This window comes from Vipera berus, assembly GCF_964194415.1.
Source record: "Vipera berus genome assembly, chromosome: 8".
NCBI lineage: Eukaryota > Metazoa > Chordata > Lepidosauria > Squamata > Viperidae > Vipera > Vipera berus.
The window spans coordinates 7179371-7198724 of NC_138211.1; the positions used below are offsets into that span (position 1 = coordinate 7179371).

The following is a 19354-nucleotide window of genomic DNA, read 5'->3' on the forward strand; positions in this document are numbered from 1 at the left end:
TTAAGGCTCTTCCTTTTACTGCTTCCTTTCTTCTTGGCAGGAATCTCTCAGTTTTTTATTTGTTGCCTTGTTTTATTTCATTTCATGCTTTACTCTTAAAAATAGATTTATCCACACCTTCATATTACCAACGTGGTAGAAGCCAATGAACCCGTCAACATTAAAAATTGGTGTAAGAAGGGGAAGAAACAATGCAAGGGCCATACCTATATTGTTGTACCCTTCAAATGTCTTGGTAAGTATTTATTTATCTTGATTTATATGGCTGCCAATCTCACTGTTGCAACGCTGACTGGCTAACAAGAATTAAACTACAGTATAAATGCAATATATATATTTGAGAAAAAATAAATAAAAAATACGATGTTCTCAACCGACTAATACAGAGCGGTTCCTGAAAACGCAAGGTGTACCTGCTTGATTTACCATTCAGACTTCTTTTTACTTATTTTCATTGCCAAGATTTGTACATATAATCCTTGTACCAGCATGATTAGTGCATACTGATCTTTGCAATGGTGTTTCTTTTAACAGAGTTTTGTAAATATTTAAGTACAACATCAGTACTACATTTGTAAACATTTAAGTGCAACATCAGTACTACATCGAATTGGTTTAATTTGTGGTAACATTGGCAACTGGAATTAACTGTAGTAGGACATGTTTTTGATTTAACTCGATGTAGCTGAATATTGCCTCCCATGGAGATAAACCAGAAAAGCCTAAAATTGTGTAGTCTGTTGCATTCTTATCCATGATCATAGATAGATAGATAGATAGATAGATAGATAGATAGATAGATAGATAGATAGATGATAGGATGAGAAGTTTTTTAAAATGTGAGCTTTTATGTCCGTTATGTGAAAGATACTGTTTCAGAGACTCTTTCCATTTACAATGGTTTTGTCAAAAGCTGACATGTTTGCTTACAGTTTTCCATCCTGCCTGTAGTTTAATGGCCTTGGCAGCTGTTTTATGACCACTACATTTGCTTCCCGACTGCTGCAAACGAACAAGTCATGACTTACGATCAGGGTGGGCAGGTTCCATTTATAGTCGTAAGTCGAGGTTGCCTCGTGGAAGCCGTGGGGGATGCAATTTGTCTCCTCAGCTTTCCTAAGCAATTTGTGTGTGTGTGTGTGTGTGTGTGTGTGTGTGTGTGTGTGTGCATTCTCACAAATATAATTGCCCAATACTTGATTAGATGGCTCCACCCATACAACAGAAGGGATTATCGACCTCAACACTTTATCTTTTGCAAGGGTTTTTCCTGTAAGGAAACAAACCTCGTGCGCCATATATTATGCAGAAGGAACACCAATGGAAGAAATGCTGTTCTTAGGTGTATTGGCAATATCTAAGAAGAATGGCTGTGCTGTCTGTGGTTTTGGAGATTTGAATGCTGTGTTGATGCTCCTAGCAACCCTCAGAAAGGAACAAAATGTTGCTTCTGAATAGTTTGCAGGTCTAAGGTTTTCATGTATCAAATATAAAGCTTCCTTCCTTCCTTCCTTCCTTCCTTCCTTCCTTCCTTCCTTCCTTCCTTCCTTTCTTTCTTTCTTTCTTTCTTTCTTTCCTTTTCAAAGGGGAGGGCCATTTTCCCTAATTTAGTGAATGAATGTACGTTGGTACTGTTGGGCGTACGTTAGGCAGCTTATCCTATTTAAAGATCAGGATTATAAAGCCTGATTGGAAATTGGAAATATTTATTTATTTTCTTCCGAGATTGGTAAAAAGCCCAGCTGAAAACATTTTTCAAGATGGGGGGAAAAAGAAAAAATAACTGGTTGAAAATCAAAAATGCTATGTCCAAACTAAAATGCGCAGTTGAGTTATAGAAATAAACGACAGAGTTTTGCCTTTCAATATTCTGAGGAGTGTTCTGAAATAACAAAGGTACGTTTGCTATGATGTTAATAGTATCTTGAGCTGGAGAGTGGAAGTTGAGGTCAGTATATGTGGTGGAGACCATGTTTGACATGCGTTCTTGTCATTATTTATTTTGCAGTGGGAGAATTTGTCAGTGATGTCCTCTTGGTTCCTGAAAAGTGCCGCTTCTTCCACCGGGAGCGGGTGGATGTGTGCAAAAGCCACCAATATTGGCACACCGTAGCAAAAGAGGTAGGCTTCGGGACCACAAGCACGCCTACATTTTCCCAGGAGATACACAGTATGTGGCAAAGCTTGAAATTCAGAGTTACAAATGTCCTTTTCCTTGGAAAGAAACCAGCATTAGGTCTGAAAGATGACTTAAAATAACACGAAGCCTTTTCAAATGTGAACACAGGTTCAAATGCCCCCCCCCCCCGTGCCCGGTTTAAAAAGCAAGAGTTGCTTATTCAGCTGCAAGGGTCATGTTTGCTTATCCAGAGCCTGTACGGTTCTCTTCCCATGAGACTCCTTGGTTGGAAGACCAACTGAAGGCTTAATCTGGTGACACAGTTTTATCTGTCCTTTTGGGAAGGAAGAAATAACTAATTTGGAATTTTTATATGATAATCTTATTTTTCAAGATTTCTACAGCTGCTTTCCAAAACTATTGATTTCTTTCCTTCCTTCCTTCCTTCCTTCCTTCCTTCCTTCCTTCCTTCCTTCCTTCCTTCTTTCCTTCCTAGTACCATGAACAATGAATAGTCCTGAACGAACAGGCACATTAACGGCTGTTTGCAGCATCCCAATGATCACATGACTATATGATATTTTTTCTGAAAATTGGCCCTCCCATTACAGCCGTAATTTTACGATTATCTGTAGATATCTACTATTCTAGTATACTGTATTTTCCGGCGTATAAGACAACTTTTTAACCCATGAAAATCTTCTCAAAAGTCAGGGGTCGTCTTATACGCCGAGTGCTGAAACTTTAGGAACAGGGCTGGCTGGAAAACCTGGAGCGGATCTCCCATTTTGTCTGCGCAGGGAAAGTGGGACCAATTGGAGAAGAAGCTGCAGTCTGTGATTTTTTACAAGCTGGGGTCTGGGCGTCTTTCCTTCTAAAGTTGAAGAGCAGCTGTAGTCTATCCCAACTTGAAAGGCAGGTGGTGAATGCAGCAGTCAGAGCAGCTGCTTAGCTCTAAGGACACATTTGAGTCAGGAACTGGGCGGGCTGGCTGGAAAACCTGGAGCGGATCTCCCATTTGGTCTTTTTTTAAAAATCCCATTTATATCCCTCCCTTCTCCAAAGACTTAGGGCGGCTTACAATTTAAAGCACAAATCAATGTGCTTAGCAATAGCCTTCATTCTATGTATATGCCTGCTTATTAGGGCTTCCCCCCCCCCCCCAAGCAGCATTATTACAAAGTCAGCTTATTGCCCCCAACAATCTGGGTCCTCATTTTACCTACCTCAGAAGGATGGAAGGCTGAGTCAACCTTGAGCCTGGTGGGATGCGAACCTGCACTAATTGCAGGCAGCTAGTGTTACTTAAGGCTCTGTGCAGAGAAAGTTTTAGAGTGAATTAGGAAAAGTTTAATCCACTTGCACTGTTTTATGTTTACATGTTTGATGACAAACAGCCTTATGTTTATAAGTGACAGTTTTCCTACTAAGTACCTGCATGTCATAAGCATTTGAATTAAAATTACCATATTAAAATCAAATCTGATGTTTTTTAATTTTTATTTGGTGTGCGTTGGAAAAGGGGTAGTCTTATACGGCGAGTATAGCCCAAACCCTATAATTTAACAGGAAATGTAGGGGGTCGTCTTATACGCCCAGTCGTCTTATACGCCGGAAAATACGGTAGGTCTGTCTCAACACTGGATTTACATCCTGTTCCTTGAGCACCTCATAATTCATTCCCATTATTCAGCCAGATCTTTTCACCTTCCTGTGTACCATCTGATAATTGGCCGACCTAAGAAGTCCACATTTGAAAATAATCTGGGGACATGAATCTCATTTTTGGCTTTACTGCTTCCTTTAGGCCTGCTTAACTGAGGGTATGATCCTGCACAGTTACGGGATGCTGCTGCCTTGTGGTATAGACCAGTTCCGTGGCACAGAATATGTGTGTTGCCCTCAGGCCAAAATTGTAGATGAAGCGCTCTCTAAAGAGGAGGAGGAAGATGAGGAAGATGAGGAGGAGGAAGATGACAACATTGGTAACAAAAGGTAGCAATGGTCAAATCTCTGTTTTGTCAACATGGTTTTTCCATGGTGGGTGGAGCAAAAAAGAGGGGTTGAGTTTAATTTTTTTAAAAATGGCATGGTTCATTTGCCATTTTTTTCCTAGAATGAGGCAACTGGAGTCTCCTAAATCAGAGGAGTATGGTGTCTGGAGGACCATGACCAGCTTCTTGTTTCAAAAGACCCCATTTAGGAAATGCACAGTCCTGTCCATTTTATGAGGGGGGGGGGAAAGGCTCTCAGAATTTGTTCCCTCTTTGGTATTTCCTGGTATCTCTTGGGAGCATGTTAAAGAAACCGAACTGTATATTACCTATTTGTTAGCTGCTGAATATGCAGGGAATTTCAATTCATCTTGTAAAAGTCCGCTTTGACATTGTTGAAGGAAAAGTCTTCCTCAGGGTCCAGTCCAAGCCGGGAATAAACAACATGGCGACTGCTCTAGAAAGAATGTTGTAGTTGATTGAAGAGGAGAGCCAGACAGAAAGATGGCTCTGGAAGAAAAGAGAGGTCACATGTAGTAGGGAGTGGGTTTTTATACCCTCTTGGGCTTTTCTTTGGAGTTGTTTCCTGTTCCTGTTTGAGGCTTTGTATTCCCTGTGTCATGTACTTTGACCTGAGTCTGAGTGTGCCCCCTTTGGCATCTGTGGGTTAATCCTATTATGTCCTGTCCTAGAGTTTAGGTGGAGTATGTAGATTTTAGGTGTCTTTGTCTTCCTAAGCTTCTGGCTGGAGGGCTCCAATCTTCCTGAATGGATTATTACATCTGCATTTCTACAGAGCTGGTTTCTGCTTGGGGGAGGGAGACTTTGGGCTGTTAAGAAAAACTGGGCATGCTTTTCTGCCTCTTTAAGATCCTATGAGGAAATATAATATTCTGCCCTTTTAATATTTCCTTCTCTTGGGGGGGGGGGAGCTGACTTCCCACAACATCATGGTTTAAAAGATCACTGATTCTAACCTCTAATATGGCGGTTATCAAGCCAACGTTTGATCAGCATTCAAGATCTCTGTCCTTGTTTCGCAGTGCATTTAAACATTTGAGAGAAAAAATGTCTTTTCACATCCGGTTTCCCCTTTTGCCTCTCCTAGTGAATTTCCCACTGAAGCAGACAGAGATGACTTCACAGTAGGAATCATGGAGGTAAATGACGACGATGAGGAAGAACAAGAAGAAAATGAAGAAGAAGTTGTAGTGGACCAGGATTATTATTACGATAGCTACAAAGACTACAACGAAGAGCCTCCATCTGCACCAAGCAAGGAAAGAACTTTCTCCCAGAAGGAAATCATGAATGACGTCAAAGGTAATCGGTCCCATTGCATCTTCAATCTTGATTCTGTCAGTCGCAACAATTATCACTTGATCCTGGCGACCCATAAGTTGTCTTTCCTGTTTTCCTTTTTGGAATGTTTAATTTTCAAGTAGGTCAGCAGATTAAAAATCTTGGCACACTGTTTACTGAAGATCTCTCTTTCCTGCTTTGGAGGCAGGCGACTTTATAGTTTCCCAAAGTACGCATTGTCAATTCAGGATAAGCCCCCTTTCCTAGGGCAGTATAAAATATATATTTGTGCAACCCCATTTTTTCAGAAATGGTACAGATTGATTCTCTGAATGGCTGTTACCAAAATGAGAAGCTCCTCATATTTTCTCCGTAAAAGGAACACTAGGAAGCAAACAGATCCAATCAGTGATACATTTTTAAAACTAATCTAGCAGGTAGCTGTTATGTTTCCCAAAGAAATACACTTGATAGAATTAATGCTGCTGCTTTTCAATAGCTGCTTTTGTTAAATAACATGTCTAGAAGAACAAAGTCATGCTAAACTGCAACTTAACAGCTTGGCAGTTCTTTTACAGAGAAAACTCCTTTTGTTGTGTTTGTCCATTTTCAAAACCTGCAGGTAGCTTCAGCTGTTGAATGAAGCCGAAGTTATACATTTGCGGGGCCAATTAGGATGCATTTGTTGCAGTGTGTAGACTTGTCTTTTAACGGGTTACTCTTTGTCCCTTCCGAATTTCAAATTGTGCTACTGAAGCATTCTTTGTTCGAAACAGCAATTCATTAACTAGAGTTTAACCTGCAAAAGCTGCATTTTGCTGACTTTAAGTAGCCGTTTTAATGAATGTTTCCTAAAGCCCTTTGAATGCAGTTGAGTTAACACATTGTGACTGCTTCTGGTGTTTAAAATAGTCCTCCTGATTTCTCGGTATCATTGTATTCCGGTCTCAAAACCCACATGATTTTCTAAAAGAAATCATTGCTGGCAGATAGTGGTGGTAAATATCTCAAGACAGTTTGGGAAACGAAAACCCTAGGTTTCAGAAAGTTGGATGGTCGAAGTGATCCCCAACTCGTTCCTAGTTGTGAATACAACAGAAATAATTGCCAGGCGGTCTGTCCTTCTGCATAAAAATGCTTTCTGTGGGAACCGAACGGCTACGTTGAAGCTGTGGGGCTGTCTGCTCTCATTGCTGATCCTCTATCTACTCTTCCACCCTGACTTTTTAAGAAGTAAAGCAGGTCAGGCCTATTGAGAAGTAGAGCTAGGCGAAAACCTATCAAGTAGAGGTCTTCAGAGCTCCACCAAGATTGACCTAAAGCCACCGTTGATGTTGACCTAGCTTAGCAAAGCTGTGCTTGCCACCAGCTGATGCTTTAACCATCTCCACACAGCTGTCTGCTCCCAGGAGGCGATGACCGGTCCCTGCCGGGCTGTGATGCCTCGTTGGTACTTCGACATGTACAAGAAAAAGTGCATTCGCTTTATATATGGAGGCTGCGGAGGCAACCGAAACAATTTTGAGTCAGAGGAGTATTGCATGGCTGTGTGTAAAAAGATGAGTAAGTTCGGCCTCGCACTGGTCCTCTTGAAGCAAGCTGTTGTCCTTTCTGTCTTCTCCTCCTTGGCCAGGTCAAAGGAAGAGTCTGTGTAGCTTTGTCCTATAGATCCTGGTGTCTCTTCCACAGTAGTTCCTCCCTTGTCTTTGCTGCTTTATGCTCAGCTCTGCTGCTGCAGCCAGAGGAGTCTGCCTTGTCTCCCTCTCCTTAGCAAATCCTCCTCTGGATTCCACGGGAGAGGGTTGAGGTTTGGGCTTGGAGGGCTAACCTGCTGCCTGCCCCCCCCCTTTACTCCCTTTTCTTGATGCCTCTTCCTGGGATCTGTGCATCTCTTCCACCATTTTCGTCACGTTTTCCCGTGCAGTAAAGCTTTTCCCCACTGCTCTTTCTGCAAACTCGAGGTTCTGTTTCATATTTCTGATATCTGAAATATGGTCCACAGTCTGATGATCCTGTGTGATTTGTCTGAGGTTTTCTCACCATTTTTACTGACTTTTAGCCTAGCGTTACTTGTTATCATTACCTGTAAGGTTCATATCCTGCTTAAGCCTAAGGATTGTAAGCGCCATACCTTGGGACGTCAGCAAAAAAAAAAAATCAAAGCAAAATGAAATATCAAATACAGTCAGGGCCGAAATTGTTAGCACCCCAGAAATTTTTCCAGAAAATCAAGTATTTCTCACAGAAAAGTATTGCAGGAACACATGTTTTGCTATACACAGGTTTATTCCTTTTGTGTGTATTGGAATACAACAAAAAAAGGGAGGAAAAAAAGCAGAGAGAGCTCGAAGAGCCAGGTCTTCAGGTCCCGGCGGAATGAACGGAGGTCGGGGGCAGTCCTAAGCTCCACGGGCAGCTGGTTCCAGAGGGCAGGCGCCCCCACTGAGAAGGCCCTATCCCTGGGTGTTGTCCGCCGGCAATCTCTTACCAGCGGTACCCGGAGAAGACCCTCCCTGTGGGAGCGCACAGGACGAAGGGAGCTTGATGCCGGCAGCAGGTGTTCCCTCAGATAACCCGGACCCAAGCCATTTAGGGCTTTATAGCTTTTTTGCTACATCTCTGCAAGGCAACCAAACAAATAGCACTAGCCACTGCTGTTTGCATTCAGATGGCCTAAACCAGGGGTGGGGAACCTTGGCTTCTTCTGGGAGTTGAAGTCCACAAGTCATAAAAGAGCCAAGGTTCCCCACCCCTGGCCTTAAACGCAGCAAGCAAGACCTTCCTTTGATCGTGATGCTCAAGTAGGCTTGTATGGCAGACGGGGGCCTCTCGGAGAGTGTTGTGGTTCTTAATGCTAATTACTCTGAATTTCAGAGTAATTGAGCATGCCTGCCTCCACACCGTGCACCCCTATGATAAGCGGGCAAAGGGGGAAGCACATCACACTGAACCTTCCCCGAAGGATGGTACGGATTGGCCAGTTGTCATTAAAAAAACAAAACCTTGTTGTGCCTTCTTTTGCCTTGCTTCACCACCCTGTTTGTGTCCGTGTCCGTGTTAATCCATCACCCTACAAGGCTGTTGGGAACAAGCGAAGCCTGAGATGCAAAACTTCCTGAGGATTGAACTGTCAGACAAATCCAGCCATTTCCTTTCCTTTTGCAGGCGGGGTGGGTGGGTCACTTTATTTATTGGCTAGCCCCATATGCTGCAGTCCTTAGCAGTGCCCATCTGGAGAAGCAGGACAGCTGCATTCTCAGCAGTCCTTTACTGTTAACCGATCAGTCTTCAGGACCGACCACTGCTGGAGAGTGGGAAAGAGCTGGGGGACACACACCAGCACGCACGCGGGCAGTGCGTTAGCTTGCAGCTTAAAGCGCTTCAGAAAACTGACAATTGGGCTGAGTTCCAAAGAGGGAGGTTTAGGTTTTTTTCTCAGATGAGTGGGAAGCCTGTGTTTCCTTGGCCCTATCGACCCAAGCTCAACCAGAAGCCACCCTTTAAATCAGGACGAGTGATATAGCGAGTCCTCGCTTTTGTCATCTTCTAGTTCCCCCAACTCCTCTGCCTACCGATGACGTCGATGTCTACTTTGAAACACCCCCCGATGACAACGAACATGCCCGTTTCCAGAAAGCGAAAGAACAGCTGGAGATTCGACATCGTAACCGCATGGATCGGGTGAGCCTTTCCTAAACGGTTGGGACTTCCTAAACTTACTCTGAGACTCTTTGGCCACCTCAATCCTGCTGCGTTCTTGCCATCCATTTCACTTGTGGTTTTTTTTAGCTGAGCCAATTTTTAAAAAGCAAAACACAAAACACCTTTTTTTTGGTGGGGTGGGACTTTTTTTGCTCTTCAGCAGTAAAAGCCACAAACTTCCTAAGCCAGGGGTAGGCAACCTCAGCTCTTTTATGACTCATGGACTTCAACTCCCAGAATTCCTGAATTCTGGGAGTTGAAGTCCATGAGTCATAAAAGAGCCGAGGTTGCCTACCCCTGTCCTAAGCTGATTGTCAGCTTTTAAACTGGAAACATTTATCCGTCTTCGGAGTTCTCACCCGGTTTTATGGAAGGTGCTGCTGTAGAAATTGTATGGGAAAAGGGCATTGTGGATACCAAAATGGAGATGCCACACTACCTGGTCCTTATTCAAGCAGACCCGCATGAACCAGGTTTCTGATCTTGTATCTTTTAGGTAAAGAAGGAATGGGAAGAAGCAGAGATTCAAGCCAAGAACCTTCCAAAGGCAGAGAGGCAGGCCCTGGTGCAGGTTAGTCACCATCTCTCAGGAAAGAATGAGGCTATTTTTTCCCCCTAGATTTGAAATAGATTTTATAAACTGTAACACTTTTGTGGAAATTGTTTACTGTCAAACTAGGGCTAGGTAACTCTGTTTTCACTGAATGGATGTTGGACCAAGGATATGTTGTCTCACTAAGCCAATCTTTCCCCACCTTGGCAATTTTAAGATGTATGGACTCCCAAGCATTGAATTTATATTTATATTTTATGTACAGTATGTCAGAGCATGCAGAGTCTTATTGCGCTGAGGTAACTCAGGAGTAAATACAGTAAACAGTGGTTTGTAATAAATGGTGATTTATATTGCACTATCTACAAATATACACTTAGAAACAAAATGCATGCACGTGGTGAAGCAGCAAATCCAATACACAGCAATTACAACAGGAAACTGGCGAGAGAGAAAGACTCTAGCAAGGCCTTCCCTTTTATACTCAAGCTCTTAAAGGGATACACACACCTGAGTCATTCCTAACATTGCATCATTCATCTCACTTTATACAAGCTGGTTAGCTTCTAAATCATTACCTTGACAAATACTATATGTATAGTGTTAGGAATATCTATTATCTTTGCTAATTTTTGTCCTTGCGTTCATTTGCTGTGTGTACTTCATCTGGAATAAGCCTGCAGATATATCTGAACTGAAATGTCCATCCAAGGAGTTCCCAGCCATCTCTTCCAGACACAACTTGAGAAGGAGCAAAAGGAGGTGAATTCTGTCGTTTTACAGTCCATAGGCAGTCAATGGATCCAAAAGCAGCCATTTAGGGTGAAAGCAGCTGATCTCTTTGTCGCCAGCTAACAAAGAGTCCTTCCCCTATCATCCTTCTCCAGCGATTCCAGACGATGGCCAAGTCCCTTGAGAAGGAAGCTGCTAGTGAAAAACAGCAACTTGTGGAAACTCACCTGGCCCGCGTAGAAACCATGTTGGAAGATCGCCATCGGGCCGCCCTGGAAAACTACCTTGTGGCTCTGCAGTCCGACCCCCCACGGGTACCGTACCCCTTAGGATGTGCCATTGTCAGAAGTGGGGAAATGATTGGGAATGGAGGAAGGGAATTGTTACTGGAGATGTCTGTGGAGTTTCTCAATCATCCAGGTCATGGTTGCTCCAAAGGTGCTTTTTCCAAAAGGCATCTGGACTCTCTTGGTGTTTGTTTCCCCCCCCCCCTTTGAAAACATTTCGCTTCTCTTCCAAGAAGCTCCTTCAGTTCTAATTCACTGTTGGGGAATGGAAGGATGTATATTTCTTTGCAGTCATCCGGTCATTAGCACTCTGAGGGTCGGTTCTTAGCATTTTGAGACTAGTTGAGGCTACTTGGGGGTTTATCTGTATCCTCAGAGTCACCTAAATCAGAGTGCAAAAAGGTGTGTGTGGGGGGGGGAAAGCACCTTTGGGATATTATTGGAGATGCTGCAAAGGGAGCCTTTGAGCCTTAGACAATGGGTGTTACCTTGCAATTGAACAAGAAGTGCTAAATTTAACTCCAGATGTGACCAAACGCCCTCAGTTTAGCTTAGGGCTGCCTATGTCGTTTTGTCTGGTTTGCTGTGACTTCCTCTTAAATTGAAGAGGGAGGAATGATCGTCAGTCTCCCACAGAGGGGGGAAAATATATATACATGATTCGGCTCACCCATCTGATTTGCCTTCTGCAGCCCCACCGTATCCTCCAAGCCTTGAAACGGTACATCCGTGCTGAAAACAAAGACAGGCTCCACACAATCCATCACTACCAGCATGTTTTGGCTGTGGATCCGGAAAAGGCTGCTCAGATGAAATCACAGGTACAAAGAAATTCCTCTGACGGATTTTAGCTTTTTTTTTAAAAAAATAAGCCCATGCGTCGGTTCACTGTCCTGTCCCAGTTTAGTTTGTGTGAAGTAAGCAAAATATTTTAAATATTTCAGATGTCCTTTTTAAACCAGCCTGGTGGTAGCCTAGAGGTGAAGCCTCCCTAGTTTAATCCTAGGCAGCAGCAGATGTTTCTCTTATCAGGGCACAAAGAAAATATCTGCTGTGAACACCGCATAGGTGTCAGGAAGGGTATCCAGCCAGTAAACTCTCAGCTCCATTCAATCACCCCGACTCCACCTTGATTAAAGGGTCGTAAAAAGGAGGAGGAAAAAAAAAATCAAATATCCTCTTTACCAACCCCAGAATATTGCCTCTCTGAAGAAAGGGCGATCCTTCTTCTAGAACACCCACGTTGTAGTTCTTTAACGAGCAAATGTGCAGATTTGAAAATGGCTGATACACCATAATGAACTGCAGCTTAGTGCTCAAAGGATGTGCAGTAAATCTACCCTCTGGGCTAGCAAGCAGTTATTAAGCGGGTCAGGCCCAATTTTACAACCTTTTTTTCCACTTTTGTTAAGTGAATCATGAATTAAGCGTTGGTCACAAGCTTTAGGATCTGCTGTAAGTCACTTTTTTTCAGGACTGTTGTAACCTAGTCATTAACGAATGGCTGTAATTCAAGGACTAGTATTGCCGCCCGCCACCACCACTATCATGGCTGTATAAAACGTGAATGTGTGGCACCCCCTTCAGGCCAGATATATAGAGAAAATAAATTAAAGGCTAAGCCTCTACTGGCTCAGGAGAAAACAGGAATCTGGTTTGTGTGGTCAGGAAACCACACCTAAGGCCTATATCCCTGCAAATCTCTCAGTGCCAATAGGCTGTTATTGCCTCTGGCCTGAACGTTCCTTGAAAACAGCACTCTGCTTTTCGGTCCTTCTATTATGTGGTGAAGTTAAACGTTACTCTGTGTGTAATCAAAGCTTGAGCCCAGTTCCCAGATCAGTGGTTGGAGACAAAAGCATATTTTTAGAATGTTTTCTTTCTCTTCCCTGAAAGAATAATCATTGCTTAGTCAGGAAGATATCTGCTCTTAAAGCCACATCTCAGCTGGGCAAACAAAATATTTCAGGATAATATCTTAAAAAGGAAAGAAAAATCAGGGTTATGGATTCTCACATGAACCTGTGTATCATTGCTGTCTCTAGAACCGAGTTCTTTAAAAAATGGGAGTGTTGTAAGCAGAGAGCTAATAATCTCAGCAGTATGTCACACAGACACACACATAGGCACAGAGGCACATTAGCCACCTTAGGGTGGATAAAAATGAATGAATGAAAATTAAAATACAGTACCTTCAGAGCTGATGAAATATTAAGGGCGCATACTGAATCAGGAGTCCCGTCCCACTGCAACAAATCAAGTTGAACCTCTTACCTTGGTTGGCTTAAAAATTGACCTTGGACTTTAGCATGATTCAGATTAATGAACTATAAAGCTGTGTTATAGAATTATTTATGGGAGAATTATGTTTTTATGTCAAATGTGGGTTCTATAACCGTGAAGATTGATTGATTGATTGATTGATTGATCTAATTTTGATGGCTGTCCCTCTCAATCAATGACTTTGGGTGGTGAACATCATGAAAACATTAAACCATACAAAAGAATTCAGTGACTGAATATGTATACGTGGTCGCCAAGTAAAATTGTTGCCATAGATGTTAATGTAGACTATAAATGGGGCCTTAACACACTTGTTGTTTTAATCTAAACAGTGCAGATGCACAAATTGTTTGAACTTTGCCCTCTGTTGAAAGGTGATGACACACCTCCGTGTAATAGAGGAGAGGATGAATCAAAGTTTGTCCCTGCTGTACAAAGTACCATATGTGGCTGAAGAAATCCAGAGTGAGATTGGTGAGTATTTTTGACCTTTGGAGTCCTTGGTGCTGGTGTCTTGATTGAGGTTTGGTTTCCTGGAATTTGGAATTACCAACTCAAGCAAACAAGGTAACAGTAAACACAGCCTAAATCACCAAGAACACTCCTACCAACAGCGACAAGGCAAGATAAACAGAGTACACACACCCACTCCCTTCCAGCACTGATAACCTAGTTGGCTAATGAAATGCCTGCAAGAAAACAACCAAGCTCAGAGAGCACCAAGGACCCCACAGTTCTACCCTGAGCTATAAATATTCTCTTCTATTGGGACTTTTTTTTACATGTTTGCCTCCATTCTTCTCTTGACAGGATTCTTTTCGCTAGATTAGCTGGGGCTGAGTTCGCTCCGGAGATCTTGTTCACTTCCCCAGCCCTGTCAAGCCTTTGCATGTTGTTTTTAGTGAAAGCAAAGTAATATTCTTAATTGATTGGAAAGGGTAACAAATGCAAGAAGTTGAATTAAATTTCCTGGAAGCAACATCTTAGAAAGAAAGGTGTCCAATGAAAGGGTTGGGAATAGAGAGAGGGTATAGCTATGAATTTTTCCTGGAGCTATGGCTGCTCCATTACTGGACGTTTTATTTAAATCTGTTTAAATGTATTTAAAGCTACTTAATTGAAACCCATTAAAACTAAGCAAATCTATGATGGCATGGTGATTCCTGTCCTACACAGAGGTTTGATTAGATCTCCAGAGGTTCCTTTCAATCCCATAGTTCTGTAGTTACCTGGCACTGCCAAGATTTTCCCCTTGATTCTCTGTTGTAGATGAGCTGCTTCAAGAACAACAAACCGATATGGACCAGTTTACTTCTTCCATTTCCGAATCCCCGGCGGATGTTCACGTGAGCTCTGAAAAAAGCGAAGAGTCTCCCCTCTTTGATGGTAAACCTTTCCGTCCATTCCAGGTGAAAACTTTCCCAGCTTCTCCCAAAAGTGAAGGTATGTCAAAACTACAGCACTGCACTCCTATCTGGCCTGCGCCGGTCAACGCCCAACTACTTAATGGAATAAACTTGGTCTCCCCTTCCTTCTGGACAAGACTTTTTTTTGCCAGAGCTTTTCAAAGTAATTTGAGGTGAAGGACCACTTGGTGATTGAGATGTTTTGAGTTTTATCATTCTGGCTTGATTTCATGCCATTTCGGTTGTTCTCGTGTTATCCCTATTTTGTGCTATATGCCTAGCCAGCCTTCCCATCTTCGCACCCTAAAACTCACGGGGAGAATTCTGCTGATGGCTTATTATAGATAATATTTTCCTAGTTCCCTGGGGTTCATAAGTCGGGATGGCAGGAAAGGGAAGTCTGAATCTGCATTTTAATCTCTGATGTAAATGTTGTCCAGAATCTAAATCAGAAATCGCACACAAGCCTTTTTTTTTTTCCTTTTCCTCCCCTCTTAATCTCCTTTCTCTCTGCTATTTCTTTTTTTTTTGTTCTTGTTTTTCCCTCCTGCTATAGATTCTCAGCCGGATTTGTACCATCCAGTGAAAAAAGGTTGGTTCCACCCTGATCCCTTTTAAATGCTCTCTATCATATACCCTTCCCCTTTTGAGTGGATTTTAATCCCTTTTAATTTGATGTTTTCATAACTTCAGCTTCATTTCCCTCTCCCACCCACCCCCGCCCTCCTCCTGCTTGTACAGCCAAAGTTGCATTAGCTGTCTCTTATGCCGTAGGAGTCAATTTGGTGGCCCCTGAACTATTAGTTAATCACACATTATGACCACGGTAAAAATTCATTAGGCTGATGATATCTCAGTAATTAAATCATGATTGGAGCTTTCTGAAGTTTTGAAGCAGCTATTTAGGGTCAGGTTATAGATGTCAGCTGAATTGGCTTTGAGCAGATATATGCAGTTTCAAGATTAAAATGCTGATTTTATTACAGCAGCAGCGTTGCCTCTCTCCTTTTCAAGCAGATAAACTTTGTTAGAATGATGTTTGCGAGGAGGATTTCAACTGGGCTGATATTTAGAACTCCTGAAGGGAAAAAAAAATTGTGCAGGCCTGGATAATTAGGATTATTATATAAACCTATATAAACGAACTTGGAATGGATATGGGGAAATGTATAAGAAACATTAGACGGGATTATAGAAGTATTGTAGGCTATTGTCAATTTTTAGAATAAGAGTTCGATCTATTTTTTAATCTAGATTTTTCTCCCTACCTTTCTCTCTACCAAAGAGAATCAGAAGCCATTCCTTTTAGTTTTTCTCTGCTTTTTTTCCTCCTCTTTCGCAATTTTATCTTTCCTTTTTTTCTTTGCACTTCTGTTTTGCTTTTTTTGTCTCTTTTCTCTTTTCTACTTTTTCCTTTGCTTAAAGGTAAAGGTAAAGGTTTCCCCGCACATGCGTGCTAGTCGTTTCCGACTCTAGGGGCCGGTGCTCATCTCTGTTGCAAAGCCGAAGAGCCAGCGCTTGTCCGAGGACCTCTCCGTGGTCATGTGGCCGGCATGACTAGACGCCAAAGGCGCACGGAAACGCTGTTACCTTCCCACCGGAGTGGTCCCTATTTTTCTACTTGCATTTTTACGTGCTTTCGAACTGCTAGGTTGGCAGAAGCTGGGACGAGTAACAGGCGCTCACTCTGCTACGCGGCACTCAGGATTCGACCCACCAAACTGCCGACCTTCTGATCGACAAGCCCAGATTCATGTTTTTGAAATTTAATAAAATAATGCTTTAAAAAAAAAGAAGTAGCAGCAGCATTAGGTGTAATTAAAAGAACGGTGCTGGACTTTGTGGAGCAAGATTTTCAACCTGTCAGAGGATGATTAATATTCTATGGGTAAAAAGCTCTTCAGAAAGTTCACTGTTATTTGTCAAAACATTTGTTCTTTAGTTAAAGAAAAAAAAACACAGCCTAAGGGATCTCTAGAATTAGATGTGTGCCAGGCTTCCCGCACCCATTGTCCTACATGGATTACAGCTCCCACGATTCCCAACTAGTGAATGAATTATAGTTAGTACAATTAGTACTAGCAAATGTAGTGAACACAATAGGTACAAAAACGCTGACCTAGAGTTTCCGATTCTTAGGACGGTGCTGCAAGCGGCAATGTTTTCTTAGTTCCTCTTGTTCTTGATTTCACTGGATTCTGTTGGAATCCCGTGTGTGTGTGTGTGTGTGTGTTTGTGTGTTTTCATAACAAAAGATACAACAACATAGCTATGGAGAAATTGACTCTTCTAAATATGATTTGTGTCCTTGGTCAGAAATTATTGAGTTGGTTTTCACGGAGAATCTGCCAGACGTTGCTGTATAGTCGTTTTGATTCTAACAGCCCCGGATGTCAAAATTTGTAAACCGTTCACTTGCAGAACACAGGGGCAGCTCACTTGGCTCCTGAGAAGTCTATAAGATTAAAAATCAACGTCAGTGGCCTCACTATTTGCTTCGGGATTAATTAGAAAATACCAAATAATCAAGACGAATGCCGTGTTCTTTTCCTCCGAAACGTGCCTATTTCTCCCTTGGAAAAACTGGAAGTAATTCCATCCAGCTGGCTGGTATCAACAAGGATATTTTCTAGTTCACTTTAGCTAAACTGGTAGAGCTGGGGCATTATTCCTCCTTTGCTTTCCCCCCCCCCTCTGATTTTCTTTATAGCTTACTGCTCTTTCTTTCTTGGCCTGCCTCGTTTCTAAGAGCTTTTCCTCTGAGCTGAGCGCCAGTCCAATTAGGGCTGGTAAGCTGGTCTAATGGTACCCATTTAAAGTCTTTGCAACAAGCAGATAAAGCATAAAGCTGAATGCCGAGGATTGATTGATTGTTAGTTGATGGCCTAGGGGTTTGGGTTTTTTTGTTTTGTTTTTTTTTTGTTTTTTTGGAGCTGGGAATCATTTGAAATAAAAAAAATGTGGTTTGTGGCAGCCTTGGAAGGCAAGCTGGGCAATTCCTAATATGTCTGGAATTTGAAGGAGTCTTTTTAGAGACTTGAGAGAGATTTTAAAGAGATAAGCAGTAAAAGCAGATGTCCTTGAGTTTGCTTTGGAAGTTAAAATAATTTAAAAAAGAAAGGGGGAGGGGGAATGCTTCCAAAGGCAGCATTATGTCTTAATAGATATTGTTGATTGGTGCCTTCCAGTCTGTGTTGACTCCTGAAACTACCTGGAGAAACAGACACACACAGATAGGCAAAGACTCTGCATTAGATGGAGCAAGACTTTTAATATTCAGGGCTGGCAAGTGAAAGTCTTGGATGGTTTGAAGGTAGCCCCAACTTCTTATGCCAGCGATGGCGAACCTTTTAGAGACCGAGTACCCAAACTGCAACCCCAAACCCACTTATTTATCGCCGGGTGCCAGGTGGGACATGGCCCACTGGCTGGGCGTGACTGTGGTGGTCATGGCAGACTGGATGGGTGTGGCCAAAGTGGGCGTGGTCACCTCGATGTTGCTCGTGGGGAGGGATGCCTGGGGGGGGGCAGGCAGGATTGGGGGAGATCCAGGGGGTCTCTGGCAGGTGGGGTGGTTGGCCAGAGGCTCGTCCTGCGGGGTGAGGCAGGGTGGGTATGCGAACTGCTGCAGGGCAAGGCAAGGTGAGGTAGGGCAGCTACTGTCTGATACCATCAAACCCCCCCCCACACACACACACACAGAGGCCAGCGAGCGCATGGGGGCCGACGGTGTCCGTCAGCAGCCACAGCCTGCCGGCTCCTCAACCAGCGCACTCTGGATAGCTAGCCAACAGCTGAGGAGGCAATGCAGTGGGTCGTGCCTGGGAAAAGGAGAGCATGTGAGGCCAGGAGGGATGGGACAGGTGGGGAGGGAAACCAGCTGTCCCGGGATGCATCCGGCCACGTGGGACCTCGGGCAGCTGGTTGAAGAGGGACAGTTGCCATCTCCGAGACATGACACGTGTGCCAGAGGGCTCTGAGTGCCACCTCTGGCACGCGTGCCATAGGTTTGCCACCACTGTCTTATGCTATTCATCTTCAATTAATTAAGGAGGTTTGGTTCCTCCCTAACCACACAAAGGGCTTCAGTTGTCAGTAATTGACTGATAGCTGGAACTTTATTCTCTCCCAGGAAACTGATTCAGGATTTCGTTCAGGCATCCGAGAGAAACAAATTAAGCAACATTTTTTATAATGGCTTCCAGGCTTGTTCTTCAGATAGGCTGATACACAGGGTGCCTAAAGGTCTGGTGCCGGTCGTGCTGTGAATATAGCAAAGGGCAACACCAAAGGGGTGTGTAAGTGGCCCTTGACTTAAGACCCTAATTGAGTCCAGAATTAAATTGTGGCGGTCATTAAGTGGATCACTGTAGGAGGAAGAGTGGCAGAATCTGGGGCAGAGTTAAAAAAAAGATCAGCCTAGAATCCCTACGTAGCCACAAGTGAGCTAAGTCCACCTTCTCTTGAATTCTGCTAATCCTTATCAAAATCCAAGCAGGTACGAACCTTCAGAGGAGGCTATTCCTGTGCATAGCGCTGGCAATAAATCAGTGTAATAAAACCTGCCCGCCTGATGATGACTAATTCTACGACCTTCTTAAAGACCCAGCAGTCTTTAAGCAAATCTGTTTTGTCCAATGGTTGGGTTTTTTTTTGTCAGAAACCGGCAAAAACATAAAAAAAACATGGTCATGTGATTGTGAGACGCTACAAACGGCTGTAGAGGTGAGCCTGTTGCCTAAAACGCAATCACGTGACCAGGAGGATTGCAGTGGTTGAAATCAGGACATAAGCACCTTAGGGGACTGTTGTACAGTTGCTAAGTGACTGGTTGTAAAATGAAGACGTATCTGTATCCTGGTTCCATAAGCGAGTCATGCCTAGAGGAGAAAGTACAGCTTCTACAGAACATCAGTTTGGACTGTTACTAGTTAGTAAGAAACTACATCTGTCATTGAACTTTCTGGGTTGTCCCT

General features: G+C 43.1%; 1 protein-coding gene across 4 annotated transcripts in view; it reads left to right on the forward strand.

The window, feature by feature from the left end:
• The window catches only part of APLP2 (amyloid beta precursor like protein 2), a 50321-nt gene that overhangs the window by 27192 nt on the left and 3775 nt on the right, over positions 1-19354 (forward strand). The window contains exons 3-14 of one of the 4 annotated variants that reach the window (XM_081333683.1): positions 106-235; positions 2009-2121; positions 3927-4114; positions 5222-5436; positions 6811-6978; positions 8966-9096; positions 9614-9688; positions 10558-10716; positions 11382-11510; positions 13347-13446; positions 14242-14415; positions 14935-14970. In XM_081333683.1, coding sequence (XP_081189809.1) covers positions 106-235; positions 2009-2121; positions 3927-4114; positions 5222-5436; positions 6811-6978; positions 8966-9096; positions 9614-9688; positions 10558-10716; positions 11382-11510; positions 13347-13446; positions 14242-14415; positions 14935-14970 — 1618 coding nt within the window. The remainder of the gene's footprint in view (positions 1-105; positions 236-2008; positions 2122-3926; positions 4115-5221; positions 5437-6810; positions 6979-8965; positions 9097-9613; positions 9689-10557; positions 10717-11381; positions 11511-13346; positions 13447-14241; positions 14416-14934; positions 14971-19354) is intronic. The other 3 variants (XM_081333685.1, XM_081333684.1, XM_081333686.1) reach the window with 3 other exon arrangements.